General features: G+C 39.4%; 1 protein-coding gene across 1 annotated transcript; it reads right to left on the reverse strand.

Moving 5' to 3' along the window:
• Window positions 1–1,914: 1,914 nt before the first annotated feature.
• LOC133785452 (cytochrome P450 94A2-like) lies at window positions 1,915–3,637 on the reverse strand. Its single transcript, XM_062224687.1, has one exon. The coding sequence runs from the start codon at window positions 3,559–3,561 to the stop codon at window positions 2,005–2,007; it is 1,557 nt and encodes a 518-aa protein (XP_062080671.1). The 5' UTR covers window positions 3,562–3,637; the 3' UTR covers window positions 1,915–2,004.
• Window positions 3,638–20,741: the final 17,104 nt, after the last annotated feature.

The raw sequence follows: 20,741 nt of genomic DNA on the forward strand, positions 1-20,741 counted from the left end.
TTTATAAAAAAATATGATTAATTATCCAAATATTAAAATAGTTGTATATATAGTTTTTCAATGTTAATGATACATTTTTTATAATATAATAAATCATTTAAAATAAAAATTGAATACAACATCAAATACATGTACAAAGGTTACTTTATCGTTTTTAATTTAATTACATAATTAAGCTAATAAGATGCATAATTAATTTAATATTTTAAAGTTATAAATTGTATATACAAATGGAGTTCCGGTAGAGATACACCGAAGAGTTGCCATGTCCAAAGCCTCAGCAATGGTTGTTTTGGAAGTTGTATGCTTCTCAATTCGTGAGATTTAGTTTGTTTGCAAGAAGCATTAATGTAAGTCATAAATTTGATATAAAATATTTCTACAAATATATATTAATGAAAGAATTTTTAGTTGACTGCATAAAAGAAAAAACCTTATGCTATATATACATATTAATGAAGAAAAAAAAACCCTAAAATTAATTTATTAATAAAATTTGAAAGTATTTTCATCTTATTCGAAAACTATTTGGACACATGATACTATTTTTAATTTGATTACAAAACAAAAGGAACTTTTAGAATTTTCTAACTTAAACACAAAAAACAAAGTTTTATAAATATTTTAAGAAAAAAATAGACTTAAATACTTTTGTCTTTTTCAGAAATAATTTAGCCCGTGAACCAAAGGTGGCAATTTATATTTTAACAAATTCATGCACTTTATATAAATTCTATCGAGGTATATTGTGGTAGATGATTTTTTTTTCTCATTAAAATCATGATTTTTAAGGGTCATCCACCTAGGCATCGAGTTATATATATTGAGGTGTATCGAGGTATTAAAAAAAATAATCTGTCTCGATGAAAATCGATATCACATCGATGGAATTCGGTGCAATTCATAGAAAGTGCATAATTTTTCACTTTGGTGTCCATTTAAAGTGAATTTTTTTTAATTTTGGTATTTTTTTTTAGATAAATACGTCTGAGATGTGTACACACCCATATGGAAATTTAAAAGCTTGGAAACACCCTAAAGTTCAAAACAATACCCCTATATTTTCAAAGTTAGATATGTTTTTAACTTTTGAACTTCTCAAATGTGTTCGTACACATCTCAAACGTGTAGATCTCAAAAAACACCAAAATTAAAAAAAAAATCACCTTAAATGGACACCCAAGTGAAAAATTATGCACTTTCTATGAATTGCACCGAGTTCTATCGAGGTACATTGAGGTGTATCGATGTGACATCGAGGTATGTCGATGCAAATGGTTTTTTTTTAATGAAAATCATAATTTTTAAGGGCCTATCGAACTGTATTGAGGTATATCAAGTTTTCTGCAAATTTTTACGTTCCATTTCTAAAAAATTGTCAAATTTTTTTAAGAAAAATCATGCCCAGATCTAATCATATATAAATTAGTGTTTTAATTAATCTTTTAGTAAGTTTAAGTTTTATATCATAAAATACTATCACATGGTATTTTATTTTATACTCTATGAACACTTTAAATATAGAAAGAAAAAAAAGAAAGAAAAGTCAAAGTTGTGTATGGTTTTTTTTAAAGAAATTTGATAGTGATGGTGGTATTGTAAATCGAATGATGAACTAAAAGAAAAAGAGAGAAGAAAGATAGATGTTAAAAAAATAAAACGCAGCATTTTTGGAAACCATGCAATTTTTGTAATGTTGTTATTGGATGGCACTTTTTTGTATATATGAATCCACTACCATAAATACCAAAATTTCCCATCTTAGCCAAAACGTCCTTATTATATTTCTATCCAAAAGCGTATGAACATCTACCCAAATAATTCTATTATTATTATATGACTATTTTGAGCTGTTCAAGTTAAATTAAAAGTTTGCACGTTGGCCTTGTTTCTTCCCAAAAACTCACACAACAATTAAACATATCATATTCTACAATAATATTAGTATTAGTATTATAGATAAAATTTCAAATAAACATAATTAACGTATCAGCAGATAATTAATTAAGCATTAGCTCTCTTCTGAATTTTGACCGGAAACCCATCTTTCATTTTGGAAGTTAAATAAGACACGAAAACGGGTTCCACGCCTTCTTCTATGGCCGAAACCACCCTGAACCGCCGCATAACTCCGGCGACAACCCTCTTCATCTGCAAGAACGCCATTTCCTTCCCCAAACAGATCCTCGGCCCGGCCTGGAACACTGGGTAAGTGTACGGGTCACGCCCTACAAAGCTCCACTTCTCAGCCTTCTCGTCCCACTCCAGCCACCGCTCCGGCCTGTACTCCGCCCAGTCCTTACCCCAAATCGACTCCAATCTCCCCATCGAGTACGGATGGTACGTCACCTTCTCTCCCTTCCTCACCGCCGTACCACCCGGCAAAACGTCGTCGTTCCCCACCTCTTTGCTATCCGACGGCACTGGTGGGTATAGCCTCATGCTCTCGCACAGCGCCGCGAGCGTGTAAACCATGTCCTTTGTCTCCTCGTAGGCTGAGCCCGCTGCCTCCGACGAGATTTTCTCGCTCGTTATCTCGTTCAGAATCTCGCGCTCGATTCGCGGGTTTTTCGAGACGAGCCAGAAGAACCAGGTGAGTGCGGCGGAGGTGGTGTCTCTCCCCGCGAGAATGAAACTTATGACGATATCGGTCACGAACTTTTCGTCGGAGTGACCGGAGCTCAGGAACCTTGACAGAAGATCCACCGATTCGAGCGACGATTTCTCTGCGAGCTTCTTCTTCTCCCTAATGACAGTCATGGCGAAATCTCTCACTTCCGAAACAAAGATAGCCAGTTCTCTCTGAGAACCGATTCCCAGAAACCTCTTGATCTTCCAGATCAAAGGGATCAAAGACGTGGAACGTTCCCCGCTGATCTTAGTCGCGGCGTCGAAAGCCACCGCGAACTTCGATTGCGGTAGAGAAGGTAACAGATACGCCGGGTCGTACCCAAAAGCAATCTTACATATGTTATCGAAGGCGAACCGTTGGAGAATGTCTTGGAGATCGAGGACGCCGCCGGCACCGTCTTGGCTTTCGGCTGCGGTGGCGAGAATGGGGAGAAGGCGGTCGTGAAGTTCCGCATCGACTACGGTTTCGACGAACTTACGGAGGGACTTGGCGTTGAATTCGTAGCTGGCGAGCTGGCGCTGGAACTTCCAGCTCTGTCCGTCGGCACAGAAGATTCCGTCGCCGAGAAAGTCAGAGAGGTTGACGCGGACGGATTCACCCTTCTGGTAATTGGGGAAGTTGGACTTGAGGATATGGTGGACGACGGCGGGGTTGGCAGTGATGATCTGGCGGGGGCCAAGGAGGTGGTTGAGTACGAAGGTGGCGGAGGGAGAGTTCTGGAGAAGCTCAGTGAACCACTGGTGTCGGCGGTGGTTGTTGGCTGAGGCGGCGAAGTAGGTTCCGAAAATTGGATATGATTTGGGGAGTAGTGGCAGTTGAGGTGAGGATGAGGTGTTGGTGGTGGTGGTTTTAATGGCGTTTTTAGGGCGGAGTATGAAAAAGAGAGTTAAGGGAGCAATGAAGAAGACGACGAAAGCTAATATCACCATTTTGAGTTAACTGATTTACTTGTTCAGTTTGATCTTGTTTTCTGATCGTTTTATATGGAATCAAGATCACTTGTCCAGTTACCACACCTCATTTAATTCTTTTATATGTCCCCGCCAAATCTATGTATGGATCTGCATATGACACGTTGCAGAGTTTGATTGGGTAGAGTCTGAGCCCAATAAATTGCTGCTCATATCTTTCCACTTGTCCAATTTTGATTGGATTTTGTCAAAAATATCATTGACGAGCACTGACGGTACTTCTTCTTTTCTTAGTGAAAAATAGTGTCATGCGTTTGGCTGACTTTTTTTAGAATGATATCTGTCTGTACCTTATAATATGTTAAAAAATATATATTTGTATATATTTGCTTTGTCAATACAGTAATTTCAAACTCATTTTACACGCTACAATGTATAAATAGTCTTAAACATCAATATTTTTGAGTGAAGATCATCTAATATTTAATTCTACTGTTGAAATTAATTACACATTGTTACAGTAAAGTACAAATAAAAAAATGTATTTGGTTACTTCACTAAAAAATTATTTTTTATTTTTCAAATCTAAAAATTGTTTTCTAAAAACAAATAGAGGTGTTTGACATTATTTTTATAAAATAATTTTTAAAAACAAAGTTACAAAAAAATAAAAAACTTGAGAATAATAAAAAATTGTTTTAAGTTGTTCTCAAATTTTGTTGTGAATTTTTTTTTTCTCACATAATATTTTTAATTATTATTTCACATCACTTTCACTTTTATTAATTTATCTTTCTCACTTTTTCTCTCCTCACTTTCTCTTTCATCACTTTCTCTAATAATTAAAAATGTTATCTTTCATCACATATTATCTCATATTTTCTCTCTCATCACTTTCTATATTCTCATTTTCTCTCTCCTTATTTTTCATCGTTTTTTTTTTCTCATTATTTATTACAAACTTTTAAAAGATTTTTCTCTTTGTAAATATATTTATTAATTTTTTATTTAAGATTTTTTTAAAAAAATAAAACTAAAAAGTTATTTTTAGAAAACATTAACCAAACACCTGCTGTTTTTTGAAAATTACAAAAACTGTTTTATGTTCTCATTTCTGAAAACACAATTTTGAAAACAAAAAATAGAATACAATGTCAAACAATATATAGTACTAATTTTGTCATAAGACTTACAATATTATACTCAAATACTATAGGGAAAATCTCGAGTGCATCTCCCAAATGGTACATCAGTACAGCCTTCTTTAGTTTTTGGTTCCAAAAGTATTTTCGGCGCAAATTTTTTTATGGTCGTGTATATTGTAGTTATTTAAAGCATCATGCAAATTTTTAGGAAATTCTGAATAATTTACAGTGCCGAAAAATAATGTTCAAATAATTTATTGCACATGTGACTATTTATTTTATACGCGTGGAAAGTAGCTTATTTGAACATTGTTTTCGGCACTATAAATTTTTCTTAAAAGTTTACATATACCCTAAATAATTACAATATACATGATCATAAAAAAATTTACACCAAAAATACTTCCCGACCTAAAAACTGAAGAGAGATGCACAGGTGTGCCCATTTTTAAAGATTCACGGGAGAACCACCAATAATATATATATATATATACACTAAATCTTGTGTAAAATAATTTGGTACACTATATAGTATATACCTACAAATAATTACTTTACTCGTGTTTTTGTCTGTAAACGTGTGTTAGTTTCTTTTCTCTTTCATGCATCTTTTTACTAATGAAACTATTATCTACCTTATTTAATTGATGAAATTATAATTAATTTTTTCTTTGGTCAAAGGGATTGGCATGGAGTAAAAAGCTAATTTTCATGATCGTCACCAATGACCGTTACTGATAGATATACACATACTGACTCAAAGTCATTTGGAACGTGGATATGGGATGTGTATCTGATCTGTTATTTTTTAAGAGGTCAAATAACTTATTATAGAAAGCATGAACATGACCTTAGTTTTATAATAATTAAAATCCATTTTTTTAAATGAGTGTTGATAATTTTTTTTTTACCCAAACACTAAATTGAATATAAAAAAATTGAAGGCAACAATCATATTCAACACATTTTGGATGATAATAATTAAGTAAAATGCAACAAACATTTTTTTTTAATTTCTTGCACACAAAATTTCTATTATGTGTCGTTATTTTTGGGATACGTGTTTAATTGATCAACAACTCTATTAGTTATGTTGTACCATAAACTATATATTATCTAGCACAAGATAAGGATCTCTTATACTATGTTTGATTGGGAGAAAGAATGGGGGGATGGAAACAAGTAAAGGGAGAGATAGAGGAAGATCTCATAAATGGTTTGAGGTGTGATTTCGGCACCTAAACATATATTAAGATAGAATCCATCATTCATTTGTAATATTTCATACTAATAAGGTGAATATTATTTATTGCTAACTAAACCTAATGGGTACGAGGACTTCAACCAAATTATCTTTTCACTCTATTTCATAAAATCGAAGGTGTATAAATTCAATTCTTCTATTTTTAAAAGGATTTAAGAAAAAGACAAAATAAAATATGTAAATATCATAATTATATTTTAAAAAAAATAATAAATATTTATATTAAAAATTATGTAACATGGTAATTTTTACAACTAATTTTTTTCTATATCTTTTTAATTTCACTTTTATTAACAAATAATATAATCTCTTTCCGTTTATCATCTTCGTCATATATCATACTTTTTCTCATTCCTGCCAAATATGGCTTTATACTATGCTTGGTAGAGAAGAGAAAAAGGTCAATGGAGAAAAGTAAAAGGAAAGAGATGAAAGGAGATGTAGATTCATTTGTTTGGCAAGAGGAAGAGAGGAAGGCGGAGGAGAACTCTCTCCAAACCCATAAATTTTAATCCCCCAAAAATAAAAGATCTAATAAAAAGACAAAATAAGATTATAAAATATCATATTTATCCTTTGAAAAAACTATACATATATATCTTAAAAATGATAATATGATATTTTTAACAATTAATTTCTTCTCCATCCTTTCACCACCATTAACTTTAATACCAAACAATATAAAGAATAATTACTATATATCCTCTCCATCCATCCTTTCCAACATATTCATCTATCTTACTTTCCTTCCTTGCCAAACATAGCCTTAAACTCTCATTGTAAATCCTCTTGGCCATGATCCCAAAAATCTTTATTTCTCTCATCCTTTGTTTAGAGTCGCAGATCTTTACCTTCCTTCTTTTTTTTCTTAAATCACTATTAGTATTGTTGAAATTTTTATTGATTCCAGTTTGTTCTTTGCTAGTGATTTATATTTGAAATTTTAAAATTTTGATGAATCTCAAATTTTAGAGAATTAATTAAGATTTTTCTCTTGACCGAAATTTTATCAATGGTAAATAGCACTTGTAGTCCTCATACTTTACCAATTGTATCACTTAGGTCATCAACATTTAGTTTGTAGTAATTAGATCTCAACCTTTGTTTAATGACTCACATAGGTCCCTAAAGTTATATTATATTATAATAAATCTTCATCTATAAAGGTAAATAAGATTTTAAAAAAATAACACCTATTTTTTCTCTTTAAATCCTTCTTTATCACCAAATATTTTTTTTTGTAATTGACCTTGTTGACCCTGAATTTGGCCAACTAACACGGAGTCAAATTTGCTTGATGCGGACAAACACATTGGAAAGAATGTGATGACGAAATAATAAAGAATACAAGAATTTATAGTGGTTCGGCCTCAGAATCTAGTAATAACCTACGTCCACTCGAATTGTTATTGATATAGAATTCAAAGGAGTGATCAAAGAACTAGGGTTCAATGAGTTTCACCAACCTCTGAAGAACAAGACAATATATCAAATGATCAGAAAGCGAAAAAGAAGAAGAAGAAGATCCTCCTCTTCCCTTGAGCTCTCTTTCTCTATTTATAGGCTCAAGGAGGATTTACATTAATTTGTTACAGATATTGTTTCCTAAATAATTGGATACTCAGGAAATCATGGGAGATAATTTTGGATACTATCATAACTGCATAAGATCTTCTCCGCGTATAGCATGCGTACGACCAGGCTGGTCGTATGAAGAGATCGAACGTTGCGACAATAGATGTCTTCCTGGTCGATAGTCGAGCACGAATTCTGCCAGATATCAGCCACGTGTATTAAATGTTTGCTATGTCATTCATGCCTGTTTTTTGGATAACATTTTGCCCCCCAAGTTTGTTTAGTGCGACCAGCAATAAAGAAACTTTAAGGAAACAACCGTTCATATCCCCACGATGTCTGTCAGGATCCCCGTGCGTTTTTTAAAGCCGTGACATAATTATGTCTAATCAAGCCTTTCCAGTTTTCAAAAAGGCAATTTGACGGCTTATACACTTCCCCACTTTTCGAAAATGGGAAGTAATGATTACTACTTTTTGGCCATACCTCAGTCCCCATAAATACCTTCTTTTTCTTCTTTAAAAAAAAAATTCTTACCGTCTTTGTCAAGAGCTTCAAGAACCTTGCCTTCAGAATACAGAGCTTCGAAACCAGTCAATCGTCTAGCCGACGATCTTTCTTACTCGAACTTTTCATTCTCTTTCGAATCTCCATCTTCGCCCAGGTAATCATTCTGTCTTTTTAAACTTTTCATTATGCCATGCATGCCGTTTCTTGGTTCTGTGATTTCTGTGTTCTTGAGTAGGGTTTTATGAGGATTTTTTTTTGTATAAACCTTCCATTGCTTGGTGAGAGGGCGTCTTTATGCTTTGTATAGGTTAGGACTTAGTTTGATAGTAAGGATCATAGGCTTAGGGCGTAAGATCGACGTAAAAATTCAATCTTTAAGTTAGGTGAAAAAACTGGGTATTTTCCCGCCCTTTAGGAGTCGAAACAGTTCTCTTTCAGAAAATGGTTCTTTTCCTCTTTGATCCGTTTTTCAAATCATTAGTGCCGAATTGTAGTGTAGGAGTAGGATGCTGCTGTTTTTTTAGACGCAAGCAACGTTATCCCAATCTTCCACACTACTTCGCAGACTTTGTCTTATCTCCTCCATTGTTTGTTTGCAGTTCATATGCAAGACCCTTGAGGAGGAGAAAGACCTATTGAAGACGACCTCTTGGCCCAACTACTTGAAGGCGAAGAGAACCCATCTACTTTGATACCAGAGATCCATTTTTCTCGCCCTAGCTCGAACTGTCCTCCAGTCCCCAATCAAAGAATGGCCCGAACAAAAACAAAAGCTCGAAAAAGGAAAAACCCTAACTCCTCAAGCCAGCCTTCTATTGATGCCCCCTCGACCAGTGGTCGAGGCGAATTCGCTCCAGAGACCAATGTCCAAGGGCGTGCCCGCCCTCGCCATGTTGACCAGCCAGCCGTTGCGTGGCACATCGTCCCTCAAAGTACGGTGACACTGCGGATGATTGCCAATTATTTAAACAGATACAATCTAACGGGTGTGACCTTAGTTAAACCATCTATCGACTAGCGAGCCAACCTGCCAGGCGGGGCTTACAGCGCCTGGTCGAGGTTCCACATTGAGGCAGGTGCCACCCTGCCTTTCCACTCGTTTTTTCAGGGGGTGGCTAATTACTTCGGAGTAGCCCCCTTTCAAATCACCCCGAACGGATATAGAATGCTGGCCGCACTCTATATCCTTTATAAGCTCAAAAAATGGCTAGTATCTTCCCCCCACGAGGTCAATTTTCTTTTTGACCTTAAGTCCAACCCCAACCAAGATGGTACGGGGTTTTTTCACTTCTGCCATCAGGAATCCGGATGCACTTTTTTGTCCGACACCACCCATATCTCTAATGTGGGAAAGTATCACCATGAATACTTCCTCACTCCTGACCTTGCTACGGACAACCTGGCCTTCACCCGAGGAGGTAAAAAATTCTTACGCGAGCAGCCTCTTTACTTAGTGTTTTTCTGTCATAATATCTTGACATCCATTGTGTTCCAGGCCCCTGGTTACGTCCCATCCCTACTCCGGGAATGGATTCAAGGGCAACAATCTTAGCCAGCATGCCAAATGCTGATAAGAGTGTAAAAAACTTAGTCAACGAGGCTAACCTTAGGCTGGTCGGCCTTTGGGGCTCCCAATCTGCGACGAATGAACCCTCAGCGGGCGGTGTCCAAGCCGACGTGGAACCTGAGCAGGAACCCGAGCAGCAACCTCAGGCGACGCCTTCTCGGAGGCGGCCAACTGGGGTTACGATCAGGGAAACTGCAGTCCCCCATCGAGCGGAGAAACCTTCAGTCCCCAAGGGCAAGGGAAAACAAAAGGTTGTCGAGCCTACCGAACTTTCTGACGATTCGTCGAATGTAAACGGTACAATAATCTCACTTTTAAATAACTTGCCAATTCCCTCTCATCTATTTGATGGGGACGGCAACTTTAGGAATGCCCCCTCTTTAAACTCAGATTTCTTCCAGGAACTAGGTAGTTCAGTAAATAAAGCTACGACCAGTAGTTGTAGCCCGGATATTTTACTTGTAATCCATTTACTTTTATCCCTGTTCCCCCTATGACCATTTAATCTCACTGCTCGAGTTGTTTCCCTTTGTGCAGGTATGGACTCTCAGGATGTCTTCGATCATTACGAGGCTGTCGCTGCCTTTTCTGTCCCAGAGGCGGTCGCTGCCTCTTCTGTCCCAAAGAAGGATAGCAAGAGGACTTGAGGGGAAAGCAGCAAGACCCCCTCGAAGAAGGCTCGAACAGACGATGCTCCAACCGCCGCACCTTCCAAGGAGAACACGACACCTCCGCCCCCCACCGAGCAGTCGACTCCCACAACTGTTAATCCACAGCCCTCCTCTAGGGCCGCTGACAAGGAGGCATTGGACAACTTGCCCTCCCTGCCCAGCTTCGTGGTCGGGTCAACCCGAGAGAGGATATACAAACTCTCAAAGCATAGACGCAGTCAGGCCGCCATCACCGACACTGCTTCGATGGATGCCGACCAGGTCGTCAACGGAAGGCTGAACGAGATAGTTAGCGTAAGTAACCTCTTGTTATTTTTTTATGGGTAGGTAACCATTTGGTACCCTATGTTTTTGCAAAGTATCATTTTGGTACCCTCTGTTTTCAATAATGATCATATGGTACCCTGTATTTTAAAATCGTACATATTTGGTACCCTAGACTCAAATTTAATTAATAAAATTTTACAAATTTAATCAAACTGCTGTCAATTATGTAAGTTCCAAATTTAAATTTAATTACTTAACTACATATAACTGATGACAGTATGATTATATTGACAAAATTTTATCTATCAAATCTGAGTCTAGGGTATCAAATATATATAATTTTAAAATACAGGGTACCATATGAGCATTATTGAAAACAAAAAGTACCAAAATGATACTTTGCAAAAACATAAGGTACCAAATGAGTAAATTCCCTTTTTTTATTCATATCTGATTTCTATCCCTTTGTTTCATTTTTTATCCTTCAGGGGCTGCTAACTCTAACTGCTGGCTGGCGCCGCGTTGGGGCGTTGGTTTCTCGCGGAAAGAATTTTGACTCCAGGCTTGCTCAGGCTAAGCAAGTACTTGAAGCTGACAAGGACAAGCTGCTCGAGGAGAACAAAGAGTTGTCCAGACAGTACGAACAAATGTGTGAGGACCAAGCTGTTCTCACTAAAGAACTTCAGAACAGCCAAGAGGCCTTGAAGAAAGCCAACGAGGACCGGCAGAAATGGAGGGAAAGTTCTGTACTTGTCACCCAAGAGTGTAAGCAACTTGGACTCGATCTGACTGCCAGCAGGGAAAAGGCGAAGAAGCTCGAGGAGCGGGTGCAGGAGCTCGAGGGGAGAGTGTAGGAGCTCGAGGAGGAAGGGGTCAAGAATTTGAAGAAGTACAAGGAAGCCACTCACCTCTACTTCTACGATTTCTGGAAGCACAACTGGGAGGCCAACTTCAACTACCTGTCAGAGCGGTTGAAGAGGACTTTGATGGCGCAGTGCACCATCCGGTTGGAGACAGAGGAGAAGGCTAAGGCTAAGGCTCCTGCTGATGATGCTAGTCCTGCGGCCGACCAGGGCACTCCCCTTAATCCTCAAGATTCTCCTGCTCAGTAAATTTTTTTCTTTTGTTTTGTTTTTATGGCCCACGGGTTTGCTTGTAAAGACAATTTATTTTTATTGCTGCAAGGGCAGCTTTTTTACTTATAACTGAACAATTACATCCGAGCAATACTGCTCGCGGTGTAAAAGATTGCCTTATTGATATTATAATGTTTCTTTTTATTATAATATATGTTCGCATGACCGAACTTAGCATAGTACTTTGGTTTGATTTAACAAAACATAAATTTTGAAAAATACTCTAAGTACCGTAGCATGCTTTCACTCATTTTGTTCATGTGTTTACATACCCTTTGGTATGCTTTGCTATCGATGTATCTTATATGCCCCCCAAGTGATTGAGGAGCTTTAGGTCCTTGGTCACTTTCCTTGACCACGACCTGTGCGAACATTGCTACTCGGGAGGAAACATAACACTTATAATACAGCAAAACAACACACGTAATGAACAAATACTTGTAAAAATAAATTTACAATGGTTGGCAAGAATGACTAGCTGCGCACAGTCCCTTATAATCTCGTATTAAAAATGGACTAATCATGTCTTTACGAGTGATCTTAAAAAAGATCTTACACTTATAAGCGATTAGCCATACAACGTGGCTAATCCTTTTTCGAAACTTGTAAAAAGTAAAAATTTATACAAGCCAGTCCTTTAAAAAGGACTGTTCATTGGTAGTACTTGCGCAGGTGTTCACCGTTCCAATAGCGTGGAACGAGATCTCCATTTAAGCGTGCAAGTTTGTAGGTGCCCGGATGAAGGACTTCTTCAATCTGGTAAGGTCCTTCCCAATTTGGTCCGAGCACTCCAGCAGTGGGGTCGCGGGTATTCAGGAAAACTCGTCGTAGCACTAGGTCACCGACGTTGAATTTCCTTTCTTTCACCTTTGAGTTAAAATACTGTGCGATCTTTTGCTGGTACGCAGCAACTCGGAGTTGGGCTCTTTCTCGTATTTCTTCAATTGAGTCTAGGGACTCCATCAATAGTTGGCTATTCTGGCTCTGGTCGTATGTAATGCGTCGATGTGAGGGGGGATCTAATTCGACAGGTAACATAGCTTCATACTCGTATGCCAAGGAAAATGGGGTGTGACCCGTCGCTGTTCAATGAGAAGTTCTATACGACCAGAGGACTTCAGGCAGCTGTTCTGGCCATGCTCCTTTAGCGTCTTCAAGTCTTTTCTTTAGGGTGTCCTTAAGCGTTTTATTCACTGCTTCGACCTGCCCATTTGCTTATGGATGCGTGACTGAAGAAAAGCTTTTGATAATCCCGTGCCTTTTGCAGAAGTCGGTGAATAAGTCACTGTCAAATTGGGTTTCGTTGTCTGAGACAATCTTTCGAGGCAAACCATATCGGCAAACAATGTTCTTGATGACAAAGTCAAGAACTTTCTTGGTCGTTATGGTAGCGAGTGCTCAACTTCGGCCCATTTGGTGAAGTAGCCAACTGCTACGACTGCGTACTTCACTCCGCCTTTTCCCGTTGGCAGGGATCCAATCAAGTCTATACCCCATACTGCAAAAGGCCAAGGACTCTGCATCTACTTTAACTTGTTTGGAGCTGCGCGTGGGATTTTGGAGAATCTCTGACACTTATCGCACTTTCGCACAAACTCCATCGAATCCTCGTTCATAGTCGGCCAGAAATAACCCTACCTTAGAATCTTTTTCGCCAAACTTTGCCCCCCAGCATGATCCCCGCAGAAGCCTTCATGTACTTCCCTCATCAGCTCCTTAGCTTTCTCTCGTGTAATACATCTGAGCAGTGGCATGGAATATCCCCTTCGGTACAGAACACAATCGACCAGTATATACCTAGCAGCCTGCCTCTGAAGAGTTCTGGCCTTGTTTCTATCTGCTGCTAGTACACCATTTGTAAGATACTCCAAATAAGGCGCCATCCATGTATCTTCCATCCGGATTTCCATGCTGGCTTCATTTGCTCGTATGCTCAGCTCGCTCAATCTTTCTACTGGCACAATATTCAAAGTGTCAGCATCTTTCGTGCTCGCGAGTTTGGCTAAGGCATCTGCGTTCGAATTCTGATCCCGAGGTATTTGCTGGAGGGTATACCTCTTGAACTGGGCCAACAGATCTTTAGTTTTGTTCATGTAGGCTACCATTTTTAGGCCTCGTGCTTGATATTCCCATAGAACTTGATTCACTACCAGCTGTGAATCACTGTAAATATCCAACACCTTTATACTCATGTCTTTAGCCATTCTTAATCCAGCGAGGAGTGCTTCGTATTCGGCTTCATTATTTGATGCCGCGAAGTCGAACCTAATGGCGTAGTGAAATCGATGCCCTTCTGGCGTTATCAAGATCACCCATGCTCCTGCGTGAGATTCGTTGGACGACCCATCTGTGAATAACTTCCATGAAGGAGCTTCATCTTGAGGCTCAGGCGCACTAGGCTTTTCGCACTGCTCGTTGTCTGGGAGTTCGGTGAACTCTGCAATAAGGTCAGCCAAGACTTGTCCCTTTACTGCTGCTCGCGGTGAATGTGTAATATCGAACTGCCCAAGTTCAACTGCCCATTTTAATAAACGCCCAGCTGCTTCCGGTTTTTGGAGGACTTGCCGAAGGGACTGATCAGTTAAGACTGTAATAGGATGGGCTTGGAAGGAAGGACGTAGCTTCCTTGAGGCCAAGATTAAACAATACGCTAACCTCTCAATGGGAGGATACTTCAGTTCTGCTCCGATTAGCCTCTTGCTTACATAGTAAACCGCTTTTTGTACGCCTTCTTCCTCTCATACTAGTACCACACTAGCAGCAACTTCAGTGATCGTCAGGTAAATGAACAAAGTTTCTCCTTCGATAGGTTTTGATAAAATAGGAGGCTGTGCCATATGGGCTTTTAAGGCCTGAAAAGCTTGCTCATAGTCTCCTGTCCATTCGAACTTCTTGTTGCCCCTAAGTAAATTGAAGAAAGGGACGCATTTGTCCATTGATTTGGAAATGAATCTACTTAGGGCAGCAATTCTCCCAATTAAACTTTGTACATCATTGATCTTCTCTGGCGATTTCATGTCGATCAGGGCTTTTATCTTGTCGGGGTTGGCCTCGATTCCTCTTGAATTGACAATAAACCCCAAGAGCTTCCCTGATCCGACTTCGAAGGAACATTTGAGAGGATTTAATTTCATTTAGTATTTGTTCAATACATCGAAACACTCTTGTAAATCCTTCACATGTCCTTCTGCTTTTTTCGACTTTACCAGCATGTTGTCCACGTACACCTCCATGTTTACGCCGATCAATTCTTTAAACATGTGGTTAACCAATCGTTGGTAAGTCGCACCTGCATTTTTCAGTCCGAAGGGCATTACTTTATAACAGTATAATCCCGTATCAGTCCGAAAGCTGGTGTGATCCTCGTCAGGGGGATGCATGCTAATCTGATTGTAGCCTGAGTATGCATCCATGAAGGAGAGGATCTCGTGTCCTACAGTAGCATCGACCAACTGATCGATCCTTGGGAGTGGGAAGCAATCCTTCGGGCAGGCTTTATTGAGGTCTGTGAAGTCCACACAGGTTTGCCATTTGCCGTTAGGCTTGGGAACCAGTACTGGATTAGAGACCCACGATGGATAAAACGCCACCCTGATGAACCCATTCTCCTTTAATCTTTCAACTTCTTCTTTTAAGGCTCTCGACCGATCCTTATCGAGCAGCCTTCTTTTCTGTTGCACGGGTGGAAAACTCTTGTCTATGTTCAGGACATGGCTAATAACTGCAGGATCTATCCCAGGCATGTCTTTGTGCGACCAGGCAAAGATTTCCTGGTTTTTCCGCAAAATCTCCACCAGTGCATGCTTCGTGGTTGGTTCTAAGTTTTAAACGACCTTCACGACTCTGGTCGGGTCTTTTTCGTCAAGTTGGACCTCTTCCAGGTCCTCGACGGGTCCAACATTTTCCTCAAAATCCCCAAAGCGAGGATCTAAATCTCTATCCACACTTTGGGCAACACCCTATTTGGTGACTTCATCACCGGATTGGCTTGTGTATCAATTGTTATCTGCAACCTATCAGGGGGAGTGCTTTTTGACGTTCCCTTCTTCGCCTTCGTGACTGAGGCATTGTAGCACTCCCTGGCCTCCCTCTGGTTTCCCAACACGCATCCTACCCCTGCATCTGTCAGGAATTTCATGGCTAAGTGCCATATAGAGGTGACGGCCCATAGATCAACCAGTATAGGCCTCCCAATGACGGCACTGTACGCTGAAGGACAATCGACTACTATGAAAGTAGCGAGTAATGTCCTGGTAGCAGGCGTTGTACCTGCCGTCACTAGTAGTCTGATTGACCCTGCTGGGGTGAGTCCCTCACCAGAGAAGCCATATATTGTTTGGTTGCAGGGCTCCAGGTCCTTGACGGACAACTTCATGCGTTCCAGCAAAGACTTATACAGGATGTTCACCGAACTTCCTGTATCAACTTGCACTCTCTTCACCATCATATTGGCCATTTGGATATCTACGACCAGCGGATCGGAATATGGGAACCGGACATGTTGGGCATCGCTATCAGAGAAGGTTATTTCGCCCTATTCTGACCGAGCCTTTTTTAGCGCGCGGTCATCCACAGTCATCATCTCGATGTCCTGGTCGTGGCGCAAAGTCCGAGCATATCGTTCCCTGGCCTTTTCGCTGTTTCTCGCGAGGTGTGGGCCTCCGCAGATGGTTAAAAATGTGCCAGTCACGAGATCAGGCTGCAAAGGTGGCGAGCGTTGGCGTGTGGGCGCTTGCTCGTTGCCACCTGGAGCTTCTCGTTGGAAATTTCCCGAGGCCCGTATATATCTTCTCAAGTGTCCTTGTCTAATAAGGAACTCGATCTCATCATTCAGCTGGTTGCATTCATTGGTATCATGTCCGTAGTTGTTGTGATAACGACAGAACTTAGTAGTGTCTCTTCTCGAAATATCCTTTCGAATGGGAGCAGGTTTCTTATAAGGCACACTGGAACTCGTGGCCTGATAAACCTCTCCCCGAGACTCAATAAGGGCAGTATAGTTAGTGAACCGAGGTTCATAACGATTACCTTTAGCTCGTTTATTGTCAGAGGTGGAAGGCTCATTGTGTGGCCGTTTCCCCCCATTCTTGCCATTGTTGTTGCCGTTCCCGTTGCCGTTGAGCTTGGACCCATTGGCGGCTTTGGCGAGCTCGGCATTCCCCTTGTCCTTGCCTGGGAGCTTCCCTTCATTGGCGATGGCGTCTTCAAGCTTGATATATCGATCAGCTCGATCCAAAAATTCCTAGGTAGTTCTGACCCCATGTTTTCTGAGGCTGTCCCAGAGAGGCATGCGGCACTTAACTCCTGCGGTTATGGCCATCATCTTGCCCTCGTCTCCCACTGTTTTCGCTCCAGCAGCTGCTCGCATAAAGCGCTGGACATAGTCTTTCAGTGGCTCTCCGTCTTGCTGGCGTATTTCAACCAGCTGATTTGCCTCAGTCGGGTGCACACGACCCGCGTAGAACTGCCCGTAAAACTCCTTTACGAACATTTCCCAAGAAACTATACTTGCAGGAGAGAATTTGAAAAACCACTCCTGTGCGGCATCAGAAAGTGTTGCAGGGAAGATCCTGCACCGAGCATCTTCGGACACTTTCTGAATGTCTATTTGTATCTCGAACTTGTTGACGTGAGATACCGGGTCACCATACCCGTCAAGGTTCGGAAGCGTAGGCATTTTAAACTTGCCAGGAGTTTCTGCCATAGCTATCCTCTGGACGAAAGGAGTGCCTTTTCTCCTATCGTGGTCGATATAAGATGTTCTTCCCCCGACCAGCTGCTACACTGCCTAGTTGAGGGCATCTATCTGGGCTTGTACGGCGCCAGGAATCGCCAGGGCCTCTGGTGCTGGGGGGACGTACTCGTCGTGCCGCTCCCGGCGATCGTTGAGTACGTCTCGTAAGTCCTCGTCTCTTCTCCGCTGCTCGCTAGCTCCAAGCCGATTGAAGACGTTATTTTGCCTGGGCTTCCCCCCAGCGTCCCGTCTGTCGGGTTGGTCATCCCTAGGTGGCAGGCTTCGACCCCCACCTCTTTCTTCATTCCTCCGACCGGCGTTTCCTCTGACTGAGTCGGCCTCGTTATAACCATGGCCATCTCTAAACCTTGATTGGCTATGGTGGGATCGACTGTTCCCTCGGTTGCCTTCCCGGGCTGGAACCTCTTGAGCGTTAGAGGGTGGCCTGCGTTGGTTGGCAGGTCCCCGTGCAATATCATGCCGTGGGGGGCCTCGGACCACAGAGCCTAACTCTGAGTTCCTCCTGTTACCAGGTGCACGCTGTCCTCTGCTTGGAGGGTTTGGCTCGTCGCCCCTATGGAGTCTAGGACTGCGAGGCGGCTGCCCAGCCCTATTCTGCCTCTGTTGCGGGGGATTGCCGCGACCAGCTTGGGAGAGAGGCTGTGCCTCAGGGTCCCTCAGCAGGACATCGTCCTGAGGTGCTGGTGGCTGCTCGGGCCTTTGTGGGCTCGAGGGTTGGATAGGCAGGCTAGGATTAGGACCCCTGTGGGGTGGCCCATTCGCAGGTTGATCAGGCTGCGAGGCAGGTGCAGCCTAATTCCTAGCCAGTTGTAGGGCTGCTTCGATGGCTACCATGGCCTCCCTCTAGCGACGGTCCATCTCCGCCTGTCTTTCGCTTAGCTCCAGGCGTTGCCGTTCAATTTCTTGTTGCTGCTGCGCCATGATTTCGGCAGCACTTTCTTGACTGGCCCTCAGATTGACCAGTTCGTCTTGCAATACCCCCAGGGTATTCTTCAGTGTTTTAGAGTCCATCTCTTCCTCATCGAATTCCAAATGTGGCTCATCCTCAGCCACGTTTGGAGGAGGACGAGGCAGGTGAGATGGTGCAGCGCCGGCCGCCTATCCAGTTTTTTAGGTAGTTTTCGCCATTGATCTTTCAGCGATAATGTATCAAGCTCTCAATGAAAGCACCAGAATGTTGACCCTGAATTTGGCCAACTGACACGGAGTCAAATTTACTTGATGTGGACAAACACGTTGGAAAGAATGGGATGACGAAATAATAAAGAACACAAGAGTTTATAGTGGTTCGGCCCCAGAATCTGGTAATAACCTACGTCCACTCGAATTGTTATTGATATAGAATTCAAAGGAGTGATCAAAGAACTAGGGTTCAATGAGTTTCACCAACCTCTGAAGAACAAGACAATATATCAAATGATCAGAAAGCGAAAAAAAGAAGAAGAAGAAGATCCTCCTCTTCCCTTGAGCTCTCTTTCTCTATTTATAGGCTCAAGGACGATTTACATTAATTTGTTACAAATATTGTTTCCTAAATAATTGGATACTCAGGAAATCATGGGAGATAATTTTAGATACTATCATAACTGCATAAGATCTTCTCCGCGTATAGCATGCGTACGACCAGGCTGGTCGTATGAAGAGATCGAACGTTGCGACAATAGATGTCTTCTTGGTCGATAGTTGAGCACGAATTCTGCCAGATGTCAGCCACGTGTATTAAATGTTTGCCATGTCATTCATGCCTGTTTTTTGGATAACAGACCTAAATATTCTTTTGAAATAAGTAATATAAAAAAAAATATTTTCTATCATACCTCTAAAATATTTAATATACTACTTATATATTAATTAGTTTACTATTTTTAATAAGAAAATTTATATACTTTAAATATTACAAACAAAATTTATTAAGGGTCCCTCTATCTATATCTTAATTTTTTCTCACGACACACATTTCTAAAGGTGGAAATAATTTTTAACAATTTATGAGGAATTTAAATATGTATTTAGTGAGAAAAAATGATGTTATAGATAGAAACACCTTTAATAAATTTCGTGCTTCTAAAATTTAAAGTCTGTAAATTTTTTTATTAAAAATAATAAACTAATTTATATATTATATATTTTAGAGGTATAATAGAAAAGATATTTATATTATTATTTCAAAAGAATATTTAGGTCAATTACCAAAAATAATATAATTTATAATAATTAATTAATATAAAAAATGTTTGAAGAAAAAAAATAAGTTTTTTTGTTAAAATCCTATTTTACCTTTATAAATAAGGATAAATTACACTTTATATGAGATTTTTAATAGAGTATGCAAAAATATGGCTTTTTTTCAAAAAAAAAGTTAATCTATGGCTTTTTTTAAGAATTTTCACTTTTATGGGTTTATTTTCCCATATTTTTGTATAAAAGTTGGTTTATGGCATAGTTTTACTCTTAATCAAATTTGGAAAGGTATGTTTGTAATTTGATTATTATTATTTTAGGTTATTTGTTTTTTATATTATTTTTATATTACTAATTTTATATTAAATTTTTCTTTGGTTATTTTACAATTTTTTTTTTGTAATATGAATTGTTTTTAAAATTATTATTTATTTATTATAAACATTTTTTTTAAGATTGTACGTTTTTTTTTTCAAATCCTGGGTAGGGTAACCAGTTACTTGATTGATCTTAAAAAAAATCATAGAGCTAAGTTAAATAATATGCACCAGGAGGGGTAACTAGTTATCCTGAGATGAGTAATTTTCTACCATAAGAGAGGTAATCAGTTACCTAAGAGGGGTGACAAGTTAGTCATATTAAATATGAAAAGAAACATCAAATTTGAAGGAAAAAATGGAAGAACACTTCATTAAAAAAGGAAGAAGAAGTAACTATGATTTCAGTAACATAAGTAACTAGTTACCATAAAGAAACCATAAATATACATACACCAGAACGTGAAAGTAACTAGTTACCCTTAGAAATATACACACAAAGAATGTGAAGGTAACCAGTTACCCATTCACGTTGTCATATTTTTATTAGTTTTCTTTCCAAATTTTGGTATTCCTATAAGTGTTACAATAATTGATTTGAATTTTTTTTACATATAGTGGAAAACACTATAAAAAAAATTACAATAATAAAAGATAATAAATAAAAAATAGTAGAATAATTATATAATGTTAAAATATATGTGTGAAAGAATTGAAAAAAAGAAAGAAATAGAATGAGAAAAGAATAAGTACAAAAATGAAAAAAAAACAAAAGAAATGATGAATGAAAAAAAATAGATGAATAAATAA

The sequence above is a fragment of the Humulus lupulus genome, chromosome 1 (genome assembly GCF_963169125.1).
Source record: "Humulus lupulus chromosome 1, drHumLupu1.1, whole genome shotgun sequence".
Lineage (NCBI taxonomy): Eukaryota > Viridiplantae > Streptophyta > Magnoliopsida > Rosales > Cannabaceae > Humulus > Humulus lupulus.

Excerpts from the sequence above, each read along its gene's own strand:
- LOC133785452 (XM_062224687.1), bottom strand. The coding sequence starts at position 3,561 with ATGGTGATATTAGCTTTCGTCGTCTTCTTCATTGCTCCCTTAACTCTC.